The sequence below is a fragment of the Manacus vitellinus genome, unplaced genomic scaffold (assembly GCF_001715985.3).
Source record: "Manacus vitellinus isolate BGI_N305 unplaced genomic scaffold, ASM171598v3 scaffold_50_pilon, whole genome shotgun sequence".
Lineage (NCBI taxonomy): Eukaryota > Metazoa > Chordata > Aves > Passeriformes > Pipridae > Manacus > Manacus vitellinus.
Genome location: NW_021940612.1, coordinates 1,454,795 through 1,478,971, shown reverse-complemented (window position 1 = coordinate 1,478,971; position 24,177 = coordinate 1,454,795). Strand labels below are relative to the sequence as shown.

Here is a 24,177-nt window from a genome sequence, read left to right as displayed (position 1 = left end):
GGATTCACTGTGTGTCTGCACATTAGGTAACAGCATGAACAGACTGACATAAAAGAGATAACTGATCTGAATTAACAAAGCTATTCTGCTTTATCTGGTGGTACAACTTTCGCACTCAGTGCCTGAAAACGAGCAGTTGTAAATGGAGCTGGATATTCCAATTTCATGGTCCAGGTTAATGTCTTTGGAAGTTCAAGTTCTAGTTTAATAAATTCTTCATTTTTGTGAGTAAAGCAAACTTACAACCTCAATTTCATTTTGGATGTGGTTCTTGTGAATCATATTTATTTCTTCAAGAATACAAAAATCTGTTTCTTTAGGTAGAACACTCTGTTGTATTTTACTTTTAGGAAAGAGGTAAAAGGAAGAAAGAGGGCAAAATGAACGAGAATTTTAGTTATTATTCTACAGTGTGCTTAATAAAGCTTTTTCTTCCCCTGTTTTAAGATCCAATATCCTGTGTTAGTTTGCAGTCTGGATTCAGGTAATGATCTACTAAGCAGTGATATCTAAGCTGAAATCCATACCATCAAGTTTACTATAGGTTAAATATAGAAATATACTCCTACAGTTACTTGCAGCCTTTCTACAAAAAGAATCTAGAGAGTGGGGTAATGAGGTACTTCACCTTCAGTTAGAAACCTGTACTGGCCCCATTGCAGCACCTGACAGAGCTTCTGTAGACTGTGATAGTGTTGGTCAACTTTTATTTCCGTGGATATCTAGAAGAATTTTAGTTTAAATATATTAAGACCACTAGGATTTGCTTTTTTCAGCCAACTATATAAGGTCTACACATCAAGTAGGCAAAGGTTACAACTTTGTATTGTTTTGGGATATTCAAAGAAGGGAGCTCTAAGGGATTCTAATTTGGAAAAATCTAAAGATGTATATATTAAGAGAACTAGATAAAATAATATCTTCATTTTTTGTTCCTTCTCTGAGCTTATTAGGCTTATTTCTGAAATCTGGCTGGATAAATTTATTGCTCAGATTTTAGTTATACCTTAATCTGATTTACCATATAATTTCAAATAAATGCAGAACAGTTCTATTCCATGTACATTACTAGCACTCTTTAGGATACTGCTTTTTAGAAATTACCTACATTGTTGTAGGTTAACTAGATTGACTTCAGTGGCTGTCCCTTGAAATGTATCTCATTCTTCTGTGGTTCAGTCTAACAAAAAAACCCCAAACCTTAAGTGTAAGGGTCTTTCAAAGATTAGATAATCCTAGAAAAATGCTCCAAGAAAACTTATCTCCTGTAATTTACTTCAGGACTGACGAGCAGTGACTCACTGTTAGGTATGAAGTTTCAGTGTCCAGATTCCACTTTTGAAAACAAGCAGAAGAGAGAGCAGCAGAAGTACTTCACTATAAAGCATCTTGAGACAATTAGGCAAATCCCTATCTGGTCTCGTATTATATGATAATTGGAGACACGATACTACATTCAACATTACACTGCCAGCCACCAAACATCATGAAATGCCATTATTCCCATAGAAGCATGTTGGTTTTTGTTTCGTTTTGGTTTGGTTTTTTAATATCTTTTAGTTATTATAGTTGGAAAATATTTGTCAAGCAGAAAAGATATGTGAACCACACTATAGAAAGGGTGTTGAAATCCCATTACACGTTTATCCACTGTTGTTTGACAACCTGCTTTTCTCATGTTAGGAGAAGAGAATGGGCAATCCAGTTCACTGATTATTTATGGCTATTGAATCTGTAACATGGAAGCTTCATCTAGAGCAACAAGTGCTAGACCTGCAGGCAGTCAGCTTTCCAGTTCTGGTTTTGGATACTCAGTCTAACAGATGATTCAAGTTGCTAGCTGTCTTTTACTAACAAAGATAATTCTCTATCAAATACCTAGAGTTGTTTATAGATTGTGCTCCTCCTTTGGCTGTCATGATGCCCTTTATTTCAAAGAAAAGCATGGGGAGACTCACCAGATAGTTGGTGAGGCCTCATCCCTTGCATGAATTACTTCATAAGCTTGTTTTTCAAGAACACATATTCCGAAACAAGGCAAGGAAGTTGTCAGGCTCAATCTCTGATGGACTTAGGTCACTAAGGAAAAGAAATGTGTGAAAAGGATACCAGAGACCATTTCTCCATAGCAAGTAGACATTTTTTTATTATTATTCCTGAAATAAAATGTTTCAAGAGTTTTAGCTCAGGTGAAGCAAACTTGAATACATGATTATCAATAGAGGCAGGGGGATGGACAAACTCTTATGTGCTATCATGGCATACAGAAGAAACAAAAAATACTTTGTTGAATTCTCTAAAAAAATTAGTGATCTGTCTAATGATTAATCATTTTATTATTCTGATAAAAATGTAATAGTGGATTGTGCCCCAGACACCTTTGAATATGAAAGTATACTAGAATGCATTATTTTCACTGTGCAGAATTATAATAAATGCCTGGTCTTAAAGAAATTATAACATGTAATTGCAAAAGATAATTTTTATTAATAAATCCTAGAAATATATGTACTGCATATATTGTATGGAAGTTTTATCTCTTTTTGATCCTGAGGGAACTAATATGCAACAGTTGCCATGATTTAAGAATAACCTTAACTTACAGGAAATGTGTATTTTCTTTAAAAAATCATTATTGAGTGTGTCCAAAAATATAGTATTCACTCCCAAAACAAAGAAACACCACTGTTGTAACCTTGGACCTGTTTTTAAGCGTTGTCTTAGATTAAAAAAACGAATAAAATGCCTGAATACTAAATGTTTCTGTAAGGGAAAAATTATACTTCAGAATACTTTTCCATGCAGTATATGATACCAAAATTAAATAGCAAAGACGATGTAAATTCAAAACTTGCTGTAAACAATAAGAAAATAATTTAATTTGCCATCAAATACAAAGTGTAAGCAGCAACACAACTGAATTTTTCACTGCTATAGTTTAAAACAGTATTTTAAGGTGTTATTATTCTTCTTCCAGAAAGTAATCCAGAAACTATAATTATTCAGCATCACAAAAATGTCAAACCATTGTTTACAATCCTGATTTTGAAATGATGGAGGCATTTCTATTTTTATTCCAGTCTTGAGCAGTTTTGCTATAATGTAACTTAACTGGCAGGTTAAACTCAGAAACAATTGCACTGCTAATATTATGTGGAAAAAAATATTTAAAAAATCCATTTCATGGTGTATACCCCATTCTGTACTGGCAAATAAATTATTTCACACTTTTATTTCCTTAATGTATATACAAAATGTATTTCATTATTCTTTATCTTTAGAATATAATTATCTTCTACTAAAGAAATGATATGTTAAACATTATTGTCTAGTTGTTTTTATACGTTCATGGTGCTTCCCCCCATTCCTTTTCAAGTAAATGTTTCAGCATGTTTCTTTTTCTTGGCCATATGAAAAGAGATATTCTTCAGCCCTTTGTCAGGTAGAAACTATAAATTAATCAGTTTTATCAATTATATATTCTCATATCTTTCAATATTAAAAATAAGAAATAGATTTCATATCTTCAGAAGTTTGAAGCCCTAAATAGTAATTTTTTAAAAACTTTTATTAAGGTTCCCTTTTTGCACATTTATGCAAGTATCACAGACTTTACTTCTGTAACTATAGCCACTGATGGTTAGGAATCTGCTGTACTAAACTGCTTCTTTGGAGACAAGAAAAGCTTTTCCTGGCTTGTCCTTTTTGCTTTCTTGCAAATTTTGCTACAAGATGATTTATGTTTCCTCTGAAGTTCCCTCAAAATATTCACAAATAAATCATGGATTTGCTAGTTTGTGTGGATTTGCATCTGAAAGATACATGAGTATGTATAATATATAAGTACATATACATATTATGCAAACACTTTTTAAGATGCATCTACTGTTTTAATGACATTTTAGAACACAGGTTTTGTATTTTCTGTTTCCCTTTTATTAATTTAAAAGTTCTTTCTGTGATACCTGTCTTCAGTAGAGGCATAAATTTTTTTTTTCTAGCATTTTCTCCCATGAGGGCAGATTTATTTTAGAGGTGACAGGTAGTTCCTTTATCAGAACAAGGATCTTTTTGACGTCTCATTATCTTTTCTTCAGGTTAATATTCACAGCTATGGCAGTACATTTTTGAAAAAAAGTTCAGTTCTCATTATTCTTTTCTTTATTACGGAACAGCAAGGATTCACTCTGTCATCAGTACTTGCTCATAACTGCTTGCCTTCCACTTAACCTTCAAGGTTAATTAACTCAAAAGGCATGTCCAAAAATTTAGCATTGATGTGTGTCAAAAACTAGGTTTCATTGAATGGGGGAGATTGTTCCATAGAACAGTTGTGTTGTAATTTGTTTTCTGTGTATTACACAGTGCTAAACAGGAGTCTTCGAGAGGGAGGAAATTATTTAAGAGCCGTTCAAAGTCTCATTTTCCTTCATGGCAGAGCAGTGTGTGCCATTGTGGTAGTTCAGTCTAGGCCTTCCTTGGTGACTAGTTTGTAACCAAGGAAGTGCCCAGATTTACCCGGTATTCCCTACAATTTTTACGTAAGACAGGGTGTAAGAAGAAAGGAGGAGAGGCCTTCTCCCTCTTTCCTTCCAACGGCTTTGAAGTGCGGGTTTCCCTGCTGTTGAGTCTGTTGTGTTGGGGAGTGAGGCCTGGTGAGGCCTCGCCAACCTTGGGAGACGGAGGTTGCTGGCAGTTGTTCCAGCGTGACTTTCTGTTGCCCCAAGGAGGGTAGTAAGATTTTTTTTTTTTTTTTTGCTAATTCTTTTAGTTACTAGATCTTGGGCTATTGATCGTGTATATTTTATTTTGTGTTCCTTTTTCCCTTTCCCCTTCCCTTTCCCTTTTCCTTTTGAAATTATACATATATTTTCAATTGTATATAAATGCAATATAAGTGTAAATATAATTACATGTATTGCTTAGCTGCCTCTCTCTCGTTTTGGTTCTCTTGTGGTTTTTTTTCCCCTCTTCTCCCTTGCTTTGGGGGGGAGAGGGGAAGTTCTTGTGGTGAGGTTTTGCAGAGTTGGCAGGGAACCAGCTTCAAACCATATCAGCTATGTTTCTTGCCCTTAACCAGAGCTGCCAGTCTGGGCTAAAGGTTGTTTGCAGGGAGTGGTTAAACTGAAAGACCTTTTTTCATTTCCTTGCTTAGTCTCTTCCTGCAAAATACCAAGGTTATGTTACTCCTTTTTAGGCTTCTCATGGAACAGTTAGTTGATCCTGAGTTTCTTACTGCCTTTTAGTCTTCAGTCCTCACTGTCTCAAACAGATTGGCACACAGGGAGTTTGCTTCCCTGCATAATTTGTATGAAGTGAACATTGTGATCTGCAGCCTAGCTGCTGTGTGCCAGGCCCTGAAATGACAACAGTTCCTGTCCAAGAAGCTGACAAGAATAAAAGACTTCTGCAACACTGCAGTGTGAATTTACTCTGATTTGTGTAATTACTAGGATGCTTTAATTTGAGTGGTTCAAAAACCTATCAAAACAGCATTCATAGGATCAGACACCTGTGATGTTCTACTGCCTTTCTATTCTATGTATGCTCCATCTGACATTTCTTTTTGTTCTTTTTCCCGTTCATGCAGTCACCTAATGCTGGAGACAAGGATGACCAAACATTGACGGTAGGCAGCAGTTATTATGCAACTGAGCATTTGTTTCTCTGGAGGGGGGTGAGGCAAACCTTACCTTGGTTTGGCACACATCAACATTTTTCTAAATTACTGGGATTTCTTTCCCTTCCTGTGCTGCTATAGAATTTAAATAATTTATTTCCAAAGATAAAGCATTGAAGTAATTTTTTTGTTCAGTTTCTATAATTTCTCATTTTGTATGTGTATGACACCACAGATTAATCCATGTGCCATGTATTATTGCAAAATATTATTTTCTTCAGTGTTGTTTTCTTCCCCTCTAATTGGATTTCAGGATCTTACTAGTCAGCAGTCTGTTGGCTCTCACTATCCTTTTTATTGGAACAAGCAGCCAGCCAGTCATGAAGCAGTCTTACTCTACGGCATATATCAACGGCATCGATTATTGTACTAGACAATTGCATGGGGAAAAGAACCTCAGAGTATATTTTACATTTCTTTAGAAGGAGAGAAAAGATACTTCTACATTAGATCCATTGCTGTAGATGTCTATACTGCCTTACCACACTCACAATCTGTTTTCGCAGTGAGTGCTTAATGGATTGAACCAAAGAAAGGAGCATATTTCACTCTGACTGCGTACTATTAAAAAAAAGTACTCTCTGCCTTTTTTCTCCATAATTCTGATCATATCCATATTTGCAATGTACTGAGGCAATAAAAATTATAACTTACTTCAGGGATTCAAACACAATGTTCTACAAAGAAACAAGTTATGCATTCTTCCTTATGCAAGTGTGAGGTTTTTATTTTCTTAATACTTTATGAGTTTTTACAAAGAAGGATTCTTTTTTCCTGAGTCCTGGGAGCTAATAACTAATCTGGTGATCCACCATGTCCAGAGAAATTGTCTATACCTATGGCAATGTTTGATACATTCTGTAGATTAATATAGATTAGTATAATCTGCTACAAGTGATAGTTGAAAATGTTTCACTGTGCAGTGTCATGTGAGATTAATTCATACTGTTTCAGACCTCTTTCGACACAAACAACAGAAAATGCCTAAATTCTTTCCCCTACTTTTCAACCTAGACCAAGCCACGTCTCCAGCGGGGAGGAAGCTCTGCGTCTCTCCACAACAGTTTAATGAGGAACAGTATCTTCCAGCTCATGATTCACACACTTGACCCACTTGCTGAAGGTATGCTTAGTTTTGGGAGGTTTTTTTGCTTTTCTGATGCAAAAGTAAATGTTTTCTTTTTCCCTTCTATCCATGGAACTGTTTTTTGCATTTCTCTTGCTTTCATGAGTTCTTTCTGAATGTGTCTGAATTTCCTGAGAGAGTTCTGCGCTCTTATGATGTGATATACATACTCCCACCAAGACTTTCAACTTAGGAAACTTGTTTGTTGCAGGGATAACTGAAACTGATTATTTGGTTGATGCATATTATAACTACTGTTTCTTTCAGCTTCTGGCTTCAGCAGCAATATAAAAGTTACAAAAACTCTATTTCCTTTTACTTTTGTGAAGTTTTTTTTTTGTTTTGTTTTCTTTCCTAGTTTTGATTTTAGTAAGTCAGAAAAAAAATGTCAAAATGTTGAATAATTTGTCATGTGGACTACTGAAAAGAATGAGACTCTGCTGGATTGACTTCAGGTGGTTTAACACTGACAAGAGAAAAAATGCAACAAACATCCCTGTGTGTTACATGTATGTTAACAGGTTGGTTGCTTTATCCAAGAGTGATGTAATTTATTTTTTTATTTGAGAAATTAACAGGAAGACCACGATTGCTTTGATGTGAGAAGCTGGCAGGAAAACCATGATAGTTTTGCATTTGTGCGGTGATTTGACTCTCCGCTTCTGGTAGAAGATCCAAAAAAATTGAAGGCCAGGTGTTTATTTGATGTCTGTGTGTCTGTAGGACTTTTCTTCCTGCTGTAATAAATGTCTTGAGAAATAGCACTTGTGAGGGAATTGGGAAGGACTAAAGAGACGCAAAATATTACTGACAGACCTTTCAAACTTCAGTGACCAAAAACTATATATAGCACTTCACAGAAACATTCATGGCAGATTGAAGACCACAATAAGGCTAGAATTGTTGACTTGAGCTCAATTTGAATCTAACAGAGATGGAGAAATAATATCATCTCTCAGGTATTTTTCTACTGCTCAAGCTATTTCACTTGTTTCCCAGATGTAACTCGTTCAGCATTAAGACCTCTTCTACTTTTCCCTGTAGCAAGCTTGCACCATGTAGTGTGATCCAGAGGCTTCCCCCTTCACTACAGTGCAGGACAAAAAGGGTTTGAAATCAGAAATTCATCCTGGGGATCAGCACTTATGAAAATTAAGTATTAATTATAAGTAAGTTTATAAGCTAACTCGATCCTGCTCTTCATTTTGCCAGTAAAATGCTTGAGATCAATATGGATTAAGAGAGATGTTTGCAATGCATACACTGTATTTAAATTACTCCAGTAGCATTTTCTTCAAGGTTTCTTTGTTCATAATACTTCACCATTTGTTTATGGCTTTTTTCCTTTCCAAACTTTTACATGTGTCCTGGAATTAATGTTCTTAAAAAAATGGAATATAAATATCTTGTGGCCTTTGAATAAGTGCAAGGCCATAGACATCTGTTCATCTGTACATTTCATTAAAACTGGCATACTGAGTGAAAATTTACAAAGGGAAAAAAATCTACCTACATTTACAGAAAATATTTTTTAAAATGAAAAACTTTCATGAAGAAATGGCCAAGAAAACACTGGAAAATAGCCTAGGTATGTTCAGACATTTAAGTTGGTGTTAATATCAAAGGTGCCAGTATTTCAAGCTTTTGCTGACTTCACGAAATTCAAATTATAGTTCATGGGAGTGTGTAAGTGCAATTCCATAAAGTTGTTTTGCACATGGAACTCTGATTTTAGCTTTTTATAAATAGGCCGAGATGTGTAGGAAAAATGTAAAAAAAAAAAATACACCCATGTTTCTCTCACACATTGTGGTTATTAACCTTTTCTGAGGCTCTTTTTACCTCATTTGTATACTTGGCTTTCAAGATGTTTTATGCTGTAGGCAGTTTGGGCAGACATGAGGAATACTGGATATCTCCACTGAACACTCACAGTGTTTCCCGAGATTTTGAGCTTTTAAGTGTCCATAGTCACTATTCAGTATTCAGCTAGTTCTGAAAACCTCTATAAAAATAAAGGTATTTTAGTTTGATGTAACTACTGTGGCTGGTCAAGGTAGGTAATACTAACTAATAAATTTGGATGGCATTGTACTTGAATCTTGCATTTAATTAAAAAAAATGTGTGATAATGGATATAGGTACCTGCTTTGTAAAATATTCATTATTTATTTGGCTCTATATTTACCTACCAAACTCTCACCATGTTTTTGTACTTTAATCTGCCTTTGTATAATGACATTGAACAACTGAATTGGTGTATCATTTTTATTTTAAGAGAGTTTTATCATGCTAGCTAAGTAAGTTTTTTAAGTTAATAGCATTTGTTACAAATTAAGAGATAGTATTTATTAAAAGTGTCTGAGAAGTGTAGTCCTTTGCTCTATAAACCTGTCATTTGAGGGGATGTAGAAATGTAAAGGATCCCCTGGTGCCTTCTCTGACCTGTGCAGCTTTGTCCACTTCACATGCCCTTTCATACTCCAAAAGAAAACCTTCAACAGTCTTGAGTTTTGTGTGGGACCATGGCACATGGCGCCATGGACCTGGCGCATGACCTGTGAGGTTAAAGGATTTCTTCCGAATCATTTGGTGTGAGTATGGATCAGACTTGGAATAGCAAAAAGAAGTTCTGAGCATTTTTCAGTCCTATTTTAGTCAGCTTAGATTTCCTCAGTATTTCTGCCAGATGATGTCTTAGATCAGTAGGTCAAAAACATTGCATCATTTGCTGTATTTGTTGGATTTGCAGAAAAAGAACAGTTTATGAGAACATTACAAAGTGCCATTCTCAAAGGAAGAAAGTTTGAAAGATGACACATACACAGCAACTCTGGCACCGCCTGCTCTTGGGCATACTCCTTCTGTCCTCCTCCCCCTCTCATTTCCTTTTTCCACATTTCACTAGCATATACTTCCTCATACTGCGTCTCAATCACCTGCACTCACTTTCTTTCAGCCTCTTTCCATAAGATGGCTTCTTCAGAGTTTGCTCTCTTTCTGGACTGTTGGGTCCATTAGTCCTATTACTTCCTGATAGATGCCAACAGTCCTACAGCTGTCATAGCCAAGTGAACTGGGTTTTCAGTCTCTGGAAAAGCATTCATAAAGTCTGGGAGCTCTGTGCTTGACTCTTCATAGCTTCCAGATCAAATATTGCCTTTAGAAGTTAAATTTCCAGTTGTTGCACTTTGCTGGGAGATCCAGCTTTTCTTTCTATTTAAGTCAGTAATAAAGTTCACTGTTACATTCTCTTGAATAATTGCAAGGGAAATGGGGACATAAAAGACAGAGTGCTCTGTCATTTGGAGTTCTGTGGGCTTTGCAAGGCTGACAGAGAAGTCCCATCTGTGTTCTCTTGATAGCATAAGCAATACAGAATGTATAAACAGGCTGTGAGACTATTAAAGGTCAGCTTGACCTACACACTGTTATTATTGCATTAGCATTCAATGTATTTATAGAAAACCAGCTCATCAAACTTACTTCTGAATAATTCATTTGTGAAGTCAGAACCAACCTCTACTGGAATTGAAAGCATCTTAAAAATGCATTTGATTGTAGGTAAGATAATATGAAATGAGAGAGTAAGATTTACCTTCCACAAAATGTGGATAAACAGAGCAATCCCAATATACAATTATACATTCATGAACCTGTCCTTCCTTTTCCCTTCCCACACAAGTGTTGTTTTGCATGGCTTGTGCCTGTCTTGTGAAAGCCAGCTTGTAAATGCTTCAGAATCAGTGGGCTTGCAAGATGTTCAGCCCACCTCTGACAGATGAGTAATATCTGAGATCAGTTGGAGCTGCTGGATATTTGGCACTTTGTATTCAGGCAGGTGTGCAGTAATGCTGTGGATTTAACAGTCTAGACAAGGAAGGCTTCTCTCCTTCAAAATCTTGGTCTCAGCATAAAGCTTCTAAGAAGATAAGAGTTCAGCCACTCTAACAGGCGAATGTGTAGGGTATTTGTTAACGGGACACGAACTTTACATTACAATTGAAAGCTCATAGTTCATTAAGAATATAAATATCTGTATGACATTAGGTTTTTGTTTGCTTTTATCTTATTACAGAAATAATGACCCTGATACAGATCATTTCCTGAGGATTAAGATTAATGACTGCCTGTGCATCAGGCTATCATCAACTCCCAGCCAGTCACTAATCCCCAGGAAATCCTATGCTGTATTTGCCTCTGCTTAAGCACTGGTCTGGCAATCCAGCTGAGTAGTCAGCTGGTCTGTTCATAACAACATTGCCCATATGAATAAGTTTGGCATCATCCAACCTGCTGTGTTGGTCAGGCCCAAATCCAAAATCCAGGTAACTTGAACATAAATCATGGCAATCATTGATCATTTCTGGCTGTTTTCTTCTGAGTCCTGTACCTCAGATACCTTTGTTCTGATTTTGAAAGGGACATTCTTGGATTATTAAAGTGTAGAATTTGCAAAGACCTCTTTACATTTTTTGATAGAAGAAGGCTGTTATGCAGTGAGAGCAGCGCAAGGAAAAGCATGGGAAGTATTTTGCATGAAAGTGTCTGCCATGCACAGTAATCCTACTTTCTCCCTACAAGCTGTAGGTTATTTTGAAGGGTGATTCCTTCAGGATTGTGGAGGGAGCATTTTCTCTCTGGAGACTTCTATAGGTACTCTGTTGAAAAGGGAGGATACCAGTGGTAAAGTGAGGACTCAGAGCACCAGTGCAACCAGAGGCTACCTTACTTTTCTTGCTCGGTTTTATCAGGGTACAGGAAGAATGACATTTTTTCATTATGGCACCCCGTTTCTGCCTGCTGATAAGGTGCCACAGGCCAACCAAACATCTCCCACAAGTGAGAATTTAGCTAGCTGCTGACTTTCTTACTCCTGTGTGACAAGGCTATAACTCATGCAAATGCCATTCTCTGTGTGAAAATGAGTGTGATATAAATCTCTGTCATGGCTCAGTCCCCAGTCAGAAGTAGGTATCTTTGGCAATTTTCTCCTATTCCCATTTTGGGTCTTATTTCCAAAGTGGAAAATAGGATGTACTTCTGCAGATAAGGTATTGTGTATCTTATATTCTGCACTTTTTTTTTTAAAATGTAAATATGGTGCATGTTATTTGTGAGAAAAGTAACTTTCTGTTACATAAAGCTGAGCTTACCATTCTGTCACTTTCTTCACTGAATGCAGAAAAATATAGTACTGTCACTGTTCTGACAAAAAATGAAACCTGCATTCATGCTTCTCAGGAAAATAAAGACAAACATGATCATTAAAGTTTCTGACATAGTAGTGAATTATTTAGAATTTAGAATTACTTGCTAGATCTTTTTGTGTTCCTAGATACCCATCTTAAGATGATATTAAGAATTTCCCAACTTTTTGATTCACCTAAACTGTTTTGCTTCTTTTACTGATGCTCCTAGGGTTCTTTTCTTATATGTCATGAAAAATGTCAGCTTGCCCCAAAGACAGCTGGCAGAGGCTGCGTAACCTTTGCCTGTCTGATCACTCAGCAGGCTCCCAGCTTTGGTCTCATTTTGCAAAAACCTTGTTCTTCCAGTGGCCTTGATGAACTGCATCATCATGTCTGTGCTCACTGACAATGGAAACCTTGTTTGACTGATACTGTTTATTTTTTATATCCTCAGAGAAGTAAGGCCAGGCAGCTCAGTTTACACCAACTCAGGGGTAATGCTCGGCTCCTGCATTGCCAAAGTAACCTGAGCACTTCCACTTTCCTCAGCTAAAGAGTGTGGATCTTAAATGTATTTTCCAGCCTTAACAATTCTTTGATTCTGTGATGCTGCAGGGCTTGAGTGCATTTCCTAGCACCATGACAGAGAAGAAAGAAAGAATTCTCTCTTCACAGCTTTTTAAGCACAACAGTATTTTATCTAACATGAGGAAATATACAAATCTAGGCCAAATTGGTAAAAATAATTATGTTATTAACTATCTCTGCTCCAAATCCTTCATCATTCTTGAGCATCCTCTGGGCATAGCTGTGGGCTTGCAAAGAAGCTCAGCATTCTTTTTCTTGCACTCTTGTTCTTACACAGCTTGTAACAGTTCCTCTTCAGGCCCACCAAGGAAAAACAGCCCTCTGAGCACAGTGCTTGGAGCATTTTGGTTTTCCTCTCTGCTGAAGACTGAAAAGTTATCAAGGGACTTCTGCCAGAGAAGATGGGGGCTCCCTGCTAGGCTCACATAACAAATGAGTAGCTGTTATTTATAATGTCTTCCCATTAACTCCATCCCATTATTTCAATCTGATATGAAAATGGGAAACCAATAAAAAGGACAATTAGGCTTACCTTCAATGTGGAGTGTCATGTCTTAGGCAGATACTCATACTCTATTTATGCAGCTAGCTTTCACAGAATTGGTGGGGTGGGTTTTTTTCATGTAGGTTGGAAGGGACTTCTTGAGTTACAGAATTCAGCTAGTCCAATCCCCTGCTCAAGCAGGATCATCAACTCAAGCAGGTTGCCCAGGCCAGTTTCCAGTCATGTTTTGAAAATCTCCACAAATGGAGACTCCACAGTCTTTCTGGGAGACCCATTTCAATGTTTGTCCATCATCCCAGTAAAAGCTGTTTTCTTGTGTCCAGATGGAATTCTCTGGCTTTTAGTTTGCATCTATTGACTCTTCCCCTGGCACTTCTGAGGAAAGTCTTGTTCCCTTTACTTCTTTCTCTTTCATCAGGTGGGTAAGGTCTCCCTGAGCCTTCTCTCCTCGAGGCTGAACCGTCCTAGCTCTCTCAGTCTCTCCTCTTGTGAGATATGCTCCAGTCCCTTAACGATCTTTGTGGCCCAGTGCTGGACTTGTTCTGGCATGTCTACAGCTGTCCTGAATTGCTGAGCCCAGGACTAGTCCCAGCACCCAGATACGTCTCATGACTACTGGTGGAAGGAAAGTATCACCTCCCTTGACCTGTTGGCAGTGCTTTCCCTAGTGGACCCAAGGGTGCTGTTAGTTGCCTTTGCTTCAAGGGCACTTTTCTAGCTCAGCTTTCAGTAGTGTGAATCTGTGCACAGTCATTAGCAAGAAGAAAGCTTTTTCCTGTGGAAGATTTCAAACGGCTAAATGGGATAGGTGAAGCAATGAGGCGCATCACTCTCCAGCAAGGTCTTCTTTCACCTTTCTGTACACTTCAGCTACAGTAGAGACCACCAAAATTGTGTTCCTAATTTAGATGCCTGAGATTGTCTGATAAATGTAGATGAGATGAATATTTTTAAAAATATCTCCAGTATCAAACTGAATTCAGAAACTGTAAGTAAAACACCCTGCACTGCCAGAGTAAGTAACAGCATAGATAGGGTAGAAACCTTTGGTTATGTGCATCTAAGGGCAGGTCTACTTAAATAGCCAGAGACAGTTTTTTAGATAGCCCAGTTAAAATCTGTCAGAAAGGTAAGAGAGGGAGAGAGAAATTATGTATCTGTTTCCCCCAGTATACTTTTGTAGGAGTAGCTAACGAAGAAGAAAATACTAAAGCAATAATATTGTGGTCCTGAGCTATCCAGAGCTAAGATTAGTGCGTGTGTGAAAGGAATCACAAGGTCAAGCTGGAAAGCCACTTGAAGCATGGTTGTTCTCTGTGACTGGAAGCAGTCACGTGAGTGTGTGTGGTATGTGTGAAGATTAGAAACACTTGGCCTGGCTAGAGAGCTCAGACTCAAGAGTCAGTCGAGAGTCTGTATATAGTTGTGGAGCAATAGTTACAGCAGAGTTCTATCTGGACTAAAGTCTGTCCCGCTTGAGTTCATTCACTGCAAATGGTGCAGAGTGAAGATCCTTTTTCGGCAAATGGTGACCCATGTGCCACATATCTTAAGACTTCAAAGCCGAAAGTGGATAGCAATTGTATTTAAAAACTTCCAGATAACACACAGAAGGTATAAATGTCACTGTAACAGCTGTGCAACCTGAGCTGTCTACCAAAACATATGATTTTGACATAGAGAAAATGATGTGTTAGCCTAATGAAGAGAATTTTATTATGAAGTTTTGGTTCAGCTGATTTTTCTGTACATCAGTCATCATCATCATCATCATGGCCAGTCTTTGCGAACGAAGATTTGGGAAAGGTCATTACCCTTTGAGCCTGCGCAGTGGATTTTTTAGGTGAGACACAGTGTGCGCTGAACTGAGCCCACCCTTTAATCCTGAGGTTCATCTGCCGGGGCCGAGCGAGCTTGGACGGTGGCAGCGAGGTCCTCAGGACGTAGGTTTGTTTAGAGTGACCTTCTCTTAGATGGGTGGCCTTACAGGGCTGACGAGCTCCATCTGCCTGGGGAAGTCCCCTGACTGGGAATCGAACCCGGGCCGTGGCGGTGAGAGCGCCGCATCCTAACCACTAGACCACCAGGGGGCCCCACGCCAATCATAAATGTATACTGACAGCCAAAGAAGTAGATTTTGAAGTCTATATTATTTTACTGAGTGGTTTAGCATACATACAGGAACTATTTCATTCTTGTCATATTTGAGGGACGTTGATCTTGCTTGTTGTGTTAGTTTTTGCAACAATTTACTTCTGCATGCCCTGTTTTGTTGTTTTAACTAGAACCTATGCAAGCTGCTCACTGCAGGCAAAACTCTTGTCTCTCTTCTCCATGATATTTTTCAGTGATGCCCTGTTCTTCAGACAGCATATTCTTCTTGAGTTTCCCTACCACGTACGGAAGGAAGATATGAATATTTAAACAAAAACTTGATCCCAGAGCAGGGTACAGCTGTCCTGACTATGTATTTACCAGCTTAATGGCTTTAGCTTCGATTTAAGTTTCTTCCTTACTCAGAATCTTCTTGTTAAAAATATGAACAATAAAGAACACGAATAATTTATAAACATGTAAATCAGGGAATAGTAGTTGCTGTGAGGGGCTTTCCATTGAAGCTGGAAGTGGGAGATTTCCTTCTATACAGTTTGCACATGACAGATAACTTCATTCTCCACAGATTGGTTGGATTTTACGACTGGATAGTGAGAGAAATGCATGCTGTTTCCTTTATTCTCCTCGGTCATGCTGAAAAACTGAACAACTGGAATTTACTTAGTTGGAGTTGTAGGTGTCTGGTACCCTACAGTCCCTAGCCCAACAGACACTCAGGAAAATCCTGATTCCATCAGAAGCAGTGGTAAAGCTCCCAGTGTCATCAGTGTGATGAGGTTTTCACTTCTACACCTTGGAATTCCTATTCTTTGAATATTTGAAAATTCTTTGAGGATAAATACCATCTTCAAAGGCAGCAGGAATTGTGTTTGATCCAGGCAGTTTGATGGCAGATGGCACAAAGGTAACTTATGAGTGAAAACTCTCAGGAATAAGCACTTTCATGTTTTTCTAAAATTTAAGAAAAATAAAATCTCCTAAAAATACCAAAATCTGTATCTGACACATACTAATAATGTAACTTAGTTTCTGCTCCATTGCATATTTTTGTAAATTACATGCCATTGATCGTCTCCTTAAAAATATTTGCTTTTCAACCCCTATCAACTAAAACCTTAACAAATTTCCTTTTGTTACCACAATTGAAAACAGTGGGTCATTTTAAAAGTTGCACTAAGAGCAAAATAACAGGCAGATCTAGCTTTCAGGTTTTGCGACTAACCTGAGCTGCCCAGAACTCTACTGATATGATTGTATAAAATTTTAATTATATTTCTATTCACACTCCAATTTGATAAAATTGCAATAAACCAATTATATAAAAGCAGAAAACTCTAATAAGATTATTATCAGGAAAAAAGTACGTACAATAAAAAACAGGGTAAGAAAAGTGAGGAGACAGAACAGGAACAGCAGGCTTGCAATTAAAAGACAAGATGAAAGGTGGCCATGTGTGTTTTTAGAGCTCAGATGCACAAAATAGTAAATAATTTAGTTACTTCTAATGTATTGCCTACTAGCCAAGTAACTGAGGGACTTCATTTACTTTTTTTTTTTAAGGAGTGTTAGTAAAGCAGTACTGGTAGTAGTATAATCAAAAAAAGATGTAATTCTGAAATGCAATGCAATATTTTACAGTATTACTCAGATGCAAAAGAGGTCCTTTTGTATTTTTCACAGCAACAGTTCAGTGGCAAAGCTTCCATTTTTGAAGAACTGGCAGTTGGAAGGTCTACAAGTAAAAATATGGGCTACAATATTTGATTATCTGGAGGTAGTAGGAGAAAAGGTATTTTGCTTTTTAAAAGAACATTTGTTTTTGCTCCTCTGCTTTCTGCGGTGATATTACATACAAACTCCCACAGCAGTTCCAGTCCATCCCAGATGGAATTTAAGTGCTCAGTAAGAAAGTTAAGCGGTTCATGAAGCCTATAAAAGGTGGGAGTCAGAATAAGATGAAACTTGCTCAAAGAAAATTATTTCAAATAATTCTTGCTTTTTAAAATTCACAATTCCTGATAGTTTTCAGTGGATGGTATTTTTGTGTGTTTTGCTTCAAATAGTGGATGGCATTATCTTTCATTAAAATTCTGCAAGGGGCTAGGACTCTTATTTTATACCAGTAATGTTCATCTTCACTAGGTTTTTCACAAGTTTATAGCACTGAGAGATCTTTGTTCCTAATCTAACATCATTGATGAAACTGAATCAAGCTTTGATTCAAATTTACTTTGGATAGCCACTACAACTTATTTAGCAAATCTTTTAAAGTATTCTCCTTTTTCTGTTTATGGATGAGACTCTGATCATCTAACTGAATTTTCTCAAGACCATGACCACTAATTCCTTTGGCCTATTTCCTTGGTCATCTTTTTATAAAAATACAAATGAAAAGAGGACATCCTGATAAGCATGATGCCAACAGTAAGTGCAAATTAGAGGTCATATCAGAAAAATGTAAAGGAGAAGAGTGGGTTATCAAAGTAATGCCTTTGATTGTCAGGAACTTGTTGATTTGCAGAATTATGTGTGCAACTTCTCACAGAAAAATTCTCTTCAGTCTCAAATATTCAGTTAGGCTTTATAAGTTTACAATCTTTTCATAATTATTTACTTGAAGTCCTTGGCTGCATGCATATTCTCAATTTCATTATGAATTGAGCCCTTACTTTCTCATTTCACTTCTCTCTTATGTCTTAGATATTCAGCCTTTCGGCAGTTTGAATTTATGGGTATGAAAACTCAGGAAAAAATGTATGGTCTCCATCTGCTTGTTCCAGAATGCCTAAAAATTTCTTTTAAGCCAAGCTCCCAGTGATGCTGACATCTTCACGACTGTGGAAGTCAAACATGAGGACTGTCTAGTAAATGCAATGGTGGAATTGTACTAAAAATTCAGGGATTGTCACCAGTAGTTTTGTTTTGAATAAAAGTTATATCAACTTTGAAGCTGTTTAATTGTGACATGAATTCTCATAGAAATATATTTTTATGCAAAGTGAAAGTCTTACGCATGTCACAGAAATCCACAATGCGTTTCTTTTCTTTGAGAGTCTGACTTCATATTTTTCATGAAGGGATACATAACCTTAGCAATGCAAGTTGCTATCTCTAAAATAGCTGTATGGCTTGTGACTAGTTTGAGAAACTCTGAGACAGGCTCATTTCTGACATAGCTATGGACAACTGCAGTCTGTATCAGAGATCTCAGTCGCAGGAGAGCAAAGAGAAATATTGGCTCTGCTTTCCTTCTGTGGCAGGCTATACAGTTAAGAGATAGAAATGAGTATTTCATCACAGACTGTATGTACATTACTTAGTGAGTAAACACTGAAAATAAACTGAGTAAATAGCCATATTATTTAATAAAACTGTGGAATAGCATAGGTTGGAAGAGACTTTTAAAGGTTATCTAATCCAACCGCCTGGCAATGAGCTTCAACCACCTCTCTCTCTGGGCAAACTGTCCCAGTGTTTCCTCATTCTCCATACAAAAAATGTCTTTTTTGTGTCTTGTCTGAATCTACCCTCTTCCTACCACAACAAGTCCTACTAAAAAGTTTGTTGCCATCTTTTATATAGTTCCCCTCTAGGTATTGACAGGCCGCTCCACAGTCTCTTCAGAGTCTTTTCTTCTACAGGTTGAACAAACCCAATGTTCTAAGCCTGTCTTCGTAGGAGAGGTGTTCCAGGCCTCTGACCATTTTTGTGGCCCTCCTCTGGACTTGTCCAATAGATCCATGCTCTTCTTGGGGACACCAGAGCTGGTGCAGTACTCCAGGCGGGGTCTCACCACAGCAGGAGTAGAATCACCTGCTTTGACCTTCTGGCCACTCTGCTTTTAATGCAGTCCAGAATACGAGTGACTTTCTGGACTGCAAGTGCACATTGCTGGGTCGTGTCCAGCTTCTCATTCACCAGCACTCTCAAGTCCTCCTCAGCAGGGCTGTTCTCAATCTGCTCATCTCTCAGCCTGTACTGATATTGGTGGCTGCCCCAACGCAGGTGCAGCACCTTGCACTTTGTCCTATTAAACCTCGTGAGATTCCAATAGGCCCACTTCTTGAGCTCGTCCACATCCGTCTGGATGGCATCCTGTCCTTCAGGTGTGTCAACAACACCACTCAGCTTGGTGTCATTTACAAAACTTGCTCAGGGTGCACTTGATCCATTCATCTATGTCATTAAAGAAGATATTAAATAATTAAATAACACTGGTCCCAAAACAGACCCCTGAGGGTCACCACTTGTCATGATGTCCATCAGGACTCTGAGCAGTTGACCGCTACCCTCTGGATGTGACTATCCAACCAGTTCCTTATTCACCCATCAAATTCATCTCTCTCCAATTTAGAGAGGAGCTTTAAGGGACCTTGCAGAAGTCCAGATAAATGACATCTGTAGCCCTTCCCTTGTCCACTGTTGTAATCATTCCACTGTAGGAGGCCACTGGATTGATCAGGCAGGACTTTCTCTTGTTGAAGCCGTGCTGGCTGTCTTGAATGTAATTTGAAATCACAAATAATGTAGCCCCATTGACTAGCAACATTATTCTTTCTGTTTGCTTTGATGTGGTGTGACACCTACAAACACAGCAAAGAACAGTAGGTAATAAGTCAAATGTTGTTGTAATCCTTCAGGAATGTTCGATAGGATTACCAGGAACCTTCTGTTCTCTTATAGTGTAAAAATATGCAGAAGGGAACAAATTATTAAATGACTCTCTAACTATTGAGGATCAGCTGTTAAGCTGCATCTCTGCATGCTCTTTGTTTCATGCAACCAGTAGGGATGCAGATACTGGCTGTCATCCAGTCTGTCTGCTATGACCTCACCATGGGAGTTGCATAGCACATTCACAAAAATGGAATTGTTGTTGAATTTGAGGATATTTTTTCAAGCACCCTTTATCACAATATTTTAGATTTTCAATTCCATTTAAAATAAGTTTATTTTAAAAGCTGTTAAATTTTTCCAAGACAGTATTTTTAAAAAAATACTCCATTTTGAGTTTACTTAAATTCATATTGAACAGAATATGTCTTATTATAACAGCAAAACTCTGAACCAGACACCGAAGAGCAGATTTAGTCCAAATCTTACAGCAGAAGCCAGTGCAATATATTGGAGGCAGACTATAGAGAGGCAGACCTGTCATGCTGCTGAGCAGCACTGGCCCAAGTAATCTTGAAACCCACAAAAGTAATTCAGGTGAATATGTACAGCTGATATTTTCTGGGGTCATTGTTGTGCATTGCAGTCAGTGGGCTGATGATTGTATAAAATGTTCCACTCTGAGTATAGGACCATAACCTTTGGATAATGTAATCTCACCAGCAGGATTAGAGTTTTCCAGGAAATAATTTTGCTAACTGCAGGAATTAACCTAGTTTAATCCTTGGTGTGTTGAATTGCTGAAGTGCCCAGTACATGATTATCATCAGCAACATGCACTGTCATTCGTCACCTTGTTTCTCTTCTTTTTTTGGTCTCTATAAGGTCAGATTCACCTTTTTTTCTTTCCTGTTTGTCTTTCATCTCACTTCAGATGTAAGCAAATAATCTAAACATGAGAGCCAATATGTGGTGGTTTGGTTTGGTTTGGTTTGGTTTTTTTACATTTGGAATCCACCACTTTTGTTGGTTTTCTCTGAAACCTCTTTTGCTTCATCCATTAGGTCAGAAGCCTCATGTCTGCTGTTCTGTTAATTTGGAAGTTTGTTCCTATGCTGCAACCTTCTTCTCTATTTATGCAGCTCCTCTCTGTCAGTGTTGTCTTCCCCATGTACCTCCATTTCCTTTTTTAGACTCCTTTTAGCATCTCTTTTCCAGTCCTGTGCTCAATCTCCAGTGGAAGCCTCAGCCCAGGTTCTAGCAAAGTGAACCCCAGGCACATCAAGGCAGAGATAAGTGAGAACAAGTATAAGCAAAGGTGCTGGCTAATTAAACAGGACAAGTGGTTCCAAATGCTGTATGCAGGGTAGTCAGTATTGAAGTTACTGGGGGCTCTTTCCGGGTAAGGAATTTAAATCTTTAGGACTAAGATCAAGATGGTAGAACAACAGCATCTTGTATGTACTAGCACCTACAAAGATTATGTTGCAACCCTAAAAACATTTTTACAAAACAGCACATGCAGTATATGCAATCTATATTATTATAAAACAATATATCAGATTCTGTCTTTAAATTACATCTTTCTTTACTTTGAGAGAGACTTAATGTCCCTATTCTATGGGACACACTTATGCACATACACTGCATTGTACAGCAAGAATATGTGAATAATTGTAACTGCTTTTGACAAACTATGAAAAATCATTACAATCCAATCATAGTCATTAAAAAATCAGCAATTAGAATATCCTATATTTTTTAGTTACATGGCGTATGGTGTCCTCTGTCTCTGCAAATGATTTAAGAAATGTTAATTTGGCATGTTCCAGTTTTTTGTTTAAAAAAGGGATCTTTCAAAAGGTTTGCATATGATCACAGTATTTTTCAGTAAAAAACTAATAGCCAGGCCTCTACTGAAATCCACCTCTGTGAAAAATTGTTGAAAGATCATGAGGTGCATCAGCTAAAATCAGAATAATTGGATATCATCTTTATGTTTAATTGCTTAAGCTGTTTCATAAATATGAAGAGAGAATATTTCCAAAGGAAAGAGCACTACCAAACTGTTAGGCATACATTTTTTAATGGTAATATTCTGTCAAAGGTTGGATGTTCAGATGCTCAGTTGTAAAATTTTAGGTAAAAACGATGAGTGAAATCATCCACAAATTCCTCAGCCAGATCATTTACAAATTCCTCCTTGGGCTTAATTTTTCATTGGCCTGTTTTGTAGACTTACATTATTTATTGTTGTTATACATATATTCACATATATGCTAAATTATAAGAAAAAAGCACTTAAAGAAAAGAAATGTAAAACAACATCTGCAGTAAAAAGGTGATTTCATGCAAGATTATATCACACACAAAAAAATAATAGTAGCCATAAAGATCTGGAGATCTCTGCATTCCATTCTTTTCTCTGCCCTGCTAGAATATAGTAATGCAATATGTACAGATCAATTTAATGATATAATAAATGTAGGTTTGATATCACCTGATGAAGTAAGTACTTTTTTTCTGATTACACAAGTGATAAGAGAGTGGTTAAAGTAAGTAACCCCTCTAAAGCAAGCCAACATCAGCACTGGTAACAAAACAATGTTTGTAGGACAACATTATGAACAGTTTCTTAAGTTATGTGTTTTGAGACTGTTTTTTTAATTTTTATTAGAAGTAGTTGAATGTCTGACTTGGGGAATGACAAAAAAGCTTAGTTTGCAAAATTACTGATGATTAGGTATTATCAAAGTTTATTATGTTTTCCCAAATGCAGAGGCGCCAAATCAGCAATAACTGTGAAAAGGCTGCGTTTTAGATGTAAGTGGTTCTCCTACATCTCACTAACAAGTTTAACATTTACCTAAAGTCAGTGACTTGTGAAATTTCTGGGAGGAAAGGCACTGCTATTTTTGTAACCTGTGTTTTGTTGTCCTGCAGAATGTTTTGCATAATCACTCCGAGTTTATGAAGCACATGCAAAAACATGTACATTTCTTGAATGTCTGCTGTTCCTTATCTTTGTGTCTTTTACTGTGATATTGTAGAGCTTGGATCATATGGAAACCTAAAATATTATGACACAATGACTGAAGAAGGTAAGAAATATTTTAGAATTGTTTGTATCAGCTTTTTTTGAAGCCCCTTGAGCTTCTGTTATGTATTAATTTTTCCTTTGTTTTTCTTAGTCCTATTTTCAGTTTCTCCATTTTTGAATAACTCCTTTTTGCATGTCTTCATTGACGACACAATCCATTATGACTCTTTTTTAAGGTTTTTATTTTCAGTTTTTCAGTTCTGCTATTTCAGATAAGGAAATACAATAGAATGCTTTTAGTGAAGAACATACATGCAGAACCATACTCTCAAATTATGTGGTACTGAATAATATAGATTGTAGATGCTTATTTGATGCCATGGTTTACAATACATTCAAGAAGATTGATTAATTTACGGGTGTTTAAATAAATCACTTGGAGAACAATTGCTAAGTGACTTCAGTTTACTGTATTATTCAAAAGTAATGAACAAACTTTAAAAACTAAGCATGCTTATTCCTGGAGTATGCTTAATTGCAATGCAAAAAATATGTGATTTTAAATCCTGATTCTAGCAATACAAGAAGGAAGTAATTAGGGCCTGAATCAGGGCTCAATGAAGTCTTGGGAGATTTTTCTGCTGACTCAAAAGCATTGCAGTTTTGTTATACTAATTCAGGAAAGCAGTTAAATGTGCACTAAATTTCCAACACATGCTTTTAGTCCTAGTGCAGTCAGCATTACTATAGTTTGGAATTATCCCTGAACTGAGACCTGATTGTCTGTAGGATCAAGGCCTCTTGTCCAGCTCTCTGATTATAATGCCAGACACATGTTTTCATTATGCTAAGTTTATAGTAATTAGCAGCATGTTTGCAGATGGGGATAAGTTTTAGCCCTGTAGAGAAGTTTAGCCACCTATTCCTACTTATTTTTAATATTGGGAATTTGAGGCAAATAGTTTAATTCTCTGTTTTTGAATACACTGTTAATAGATTAATCTTGAAGATTTTAAGAGAACCTTCATTACATGACTTAATCATTTCTTGTGTTGGAGTCGGAAGAGTGGGAAGTAATAACTTCTATTTCCCATCTTCTGTATCTGTTGTTGATACACCAATATAACCATACTATTCTGGGGCTGTCTGTGGAAGACAATTCCTTTTACCTTTGTGCCTGTTGTTGGAAGATGCTGTTTTCTCCTGAGGCAGGCCTGAGCTCATAGAGCAGTCTTGCCTCGCTGCCCTCCATTTTCCAGATTAAGTATCTAGTACATAGGGGTGGCACCAGTATAAGAAAAGATATCTGAGAGAAGA

At 37.3% G+C, this 24,177-nt stretch overlaps 1 protein-coding gene across 3 annotated transcripts in view; it reads left to right on the top strand.

Moving 5' to 3' along the window:
- SLC24A2 (solute carrier family 24 member 2) overlaps positions 1–24,177 on the top strand; it is a 114,025-nt gene that overhangs the window by 53,498 nt on the left and 36,350 nt on the right. For 2 of the 3 annotated variants that reach the window (XM_018080958.2, XM_018080957.2), the window contains exons 3-5: positions 5,591–5,629; positions 6,695–6,803; positions 22,871–22,921. In XM_018080958.2, the coding sequence (XP_017936447.1) occupies positions 5,591–5,629; positions 6,695–6,803; positions 22,871–22,921 (199 nt within the window). The remainder of the gene's footprint in view (positions 1–5,590; positions 5,630–6,694; positions 6,804–22,870; positions 22,922–24,177) is intronic. The other variant, XM_018080959.2, reaches the window with a different exon arrangement.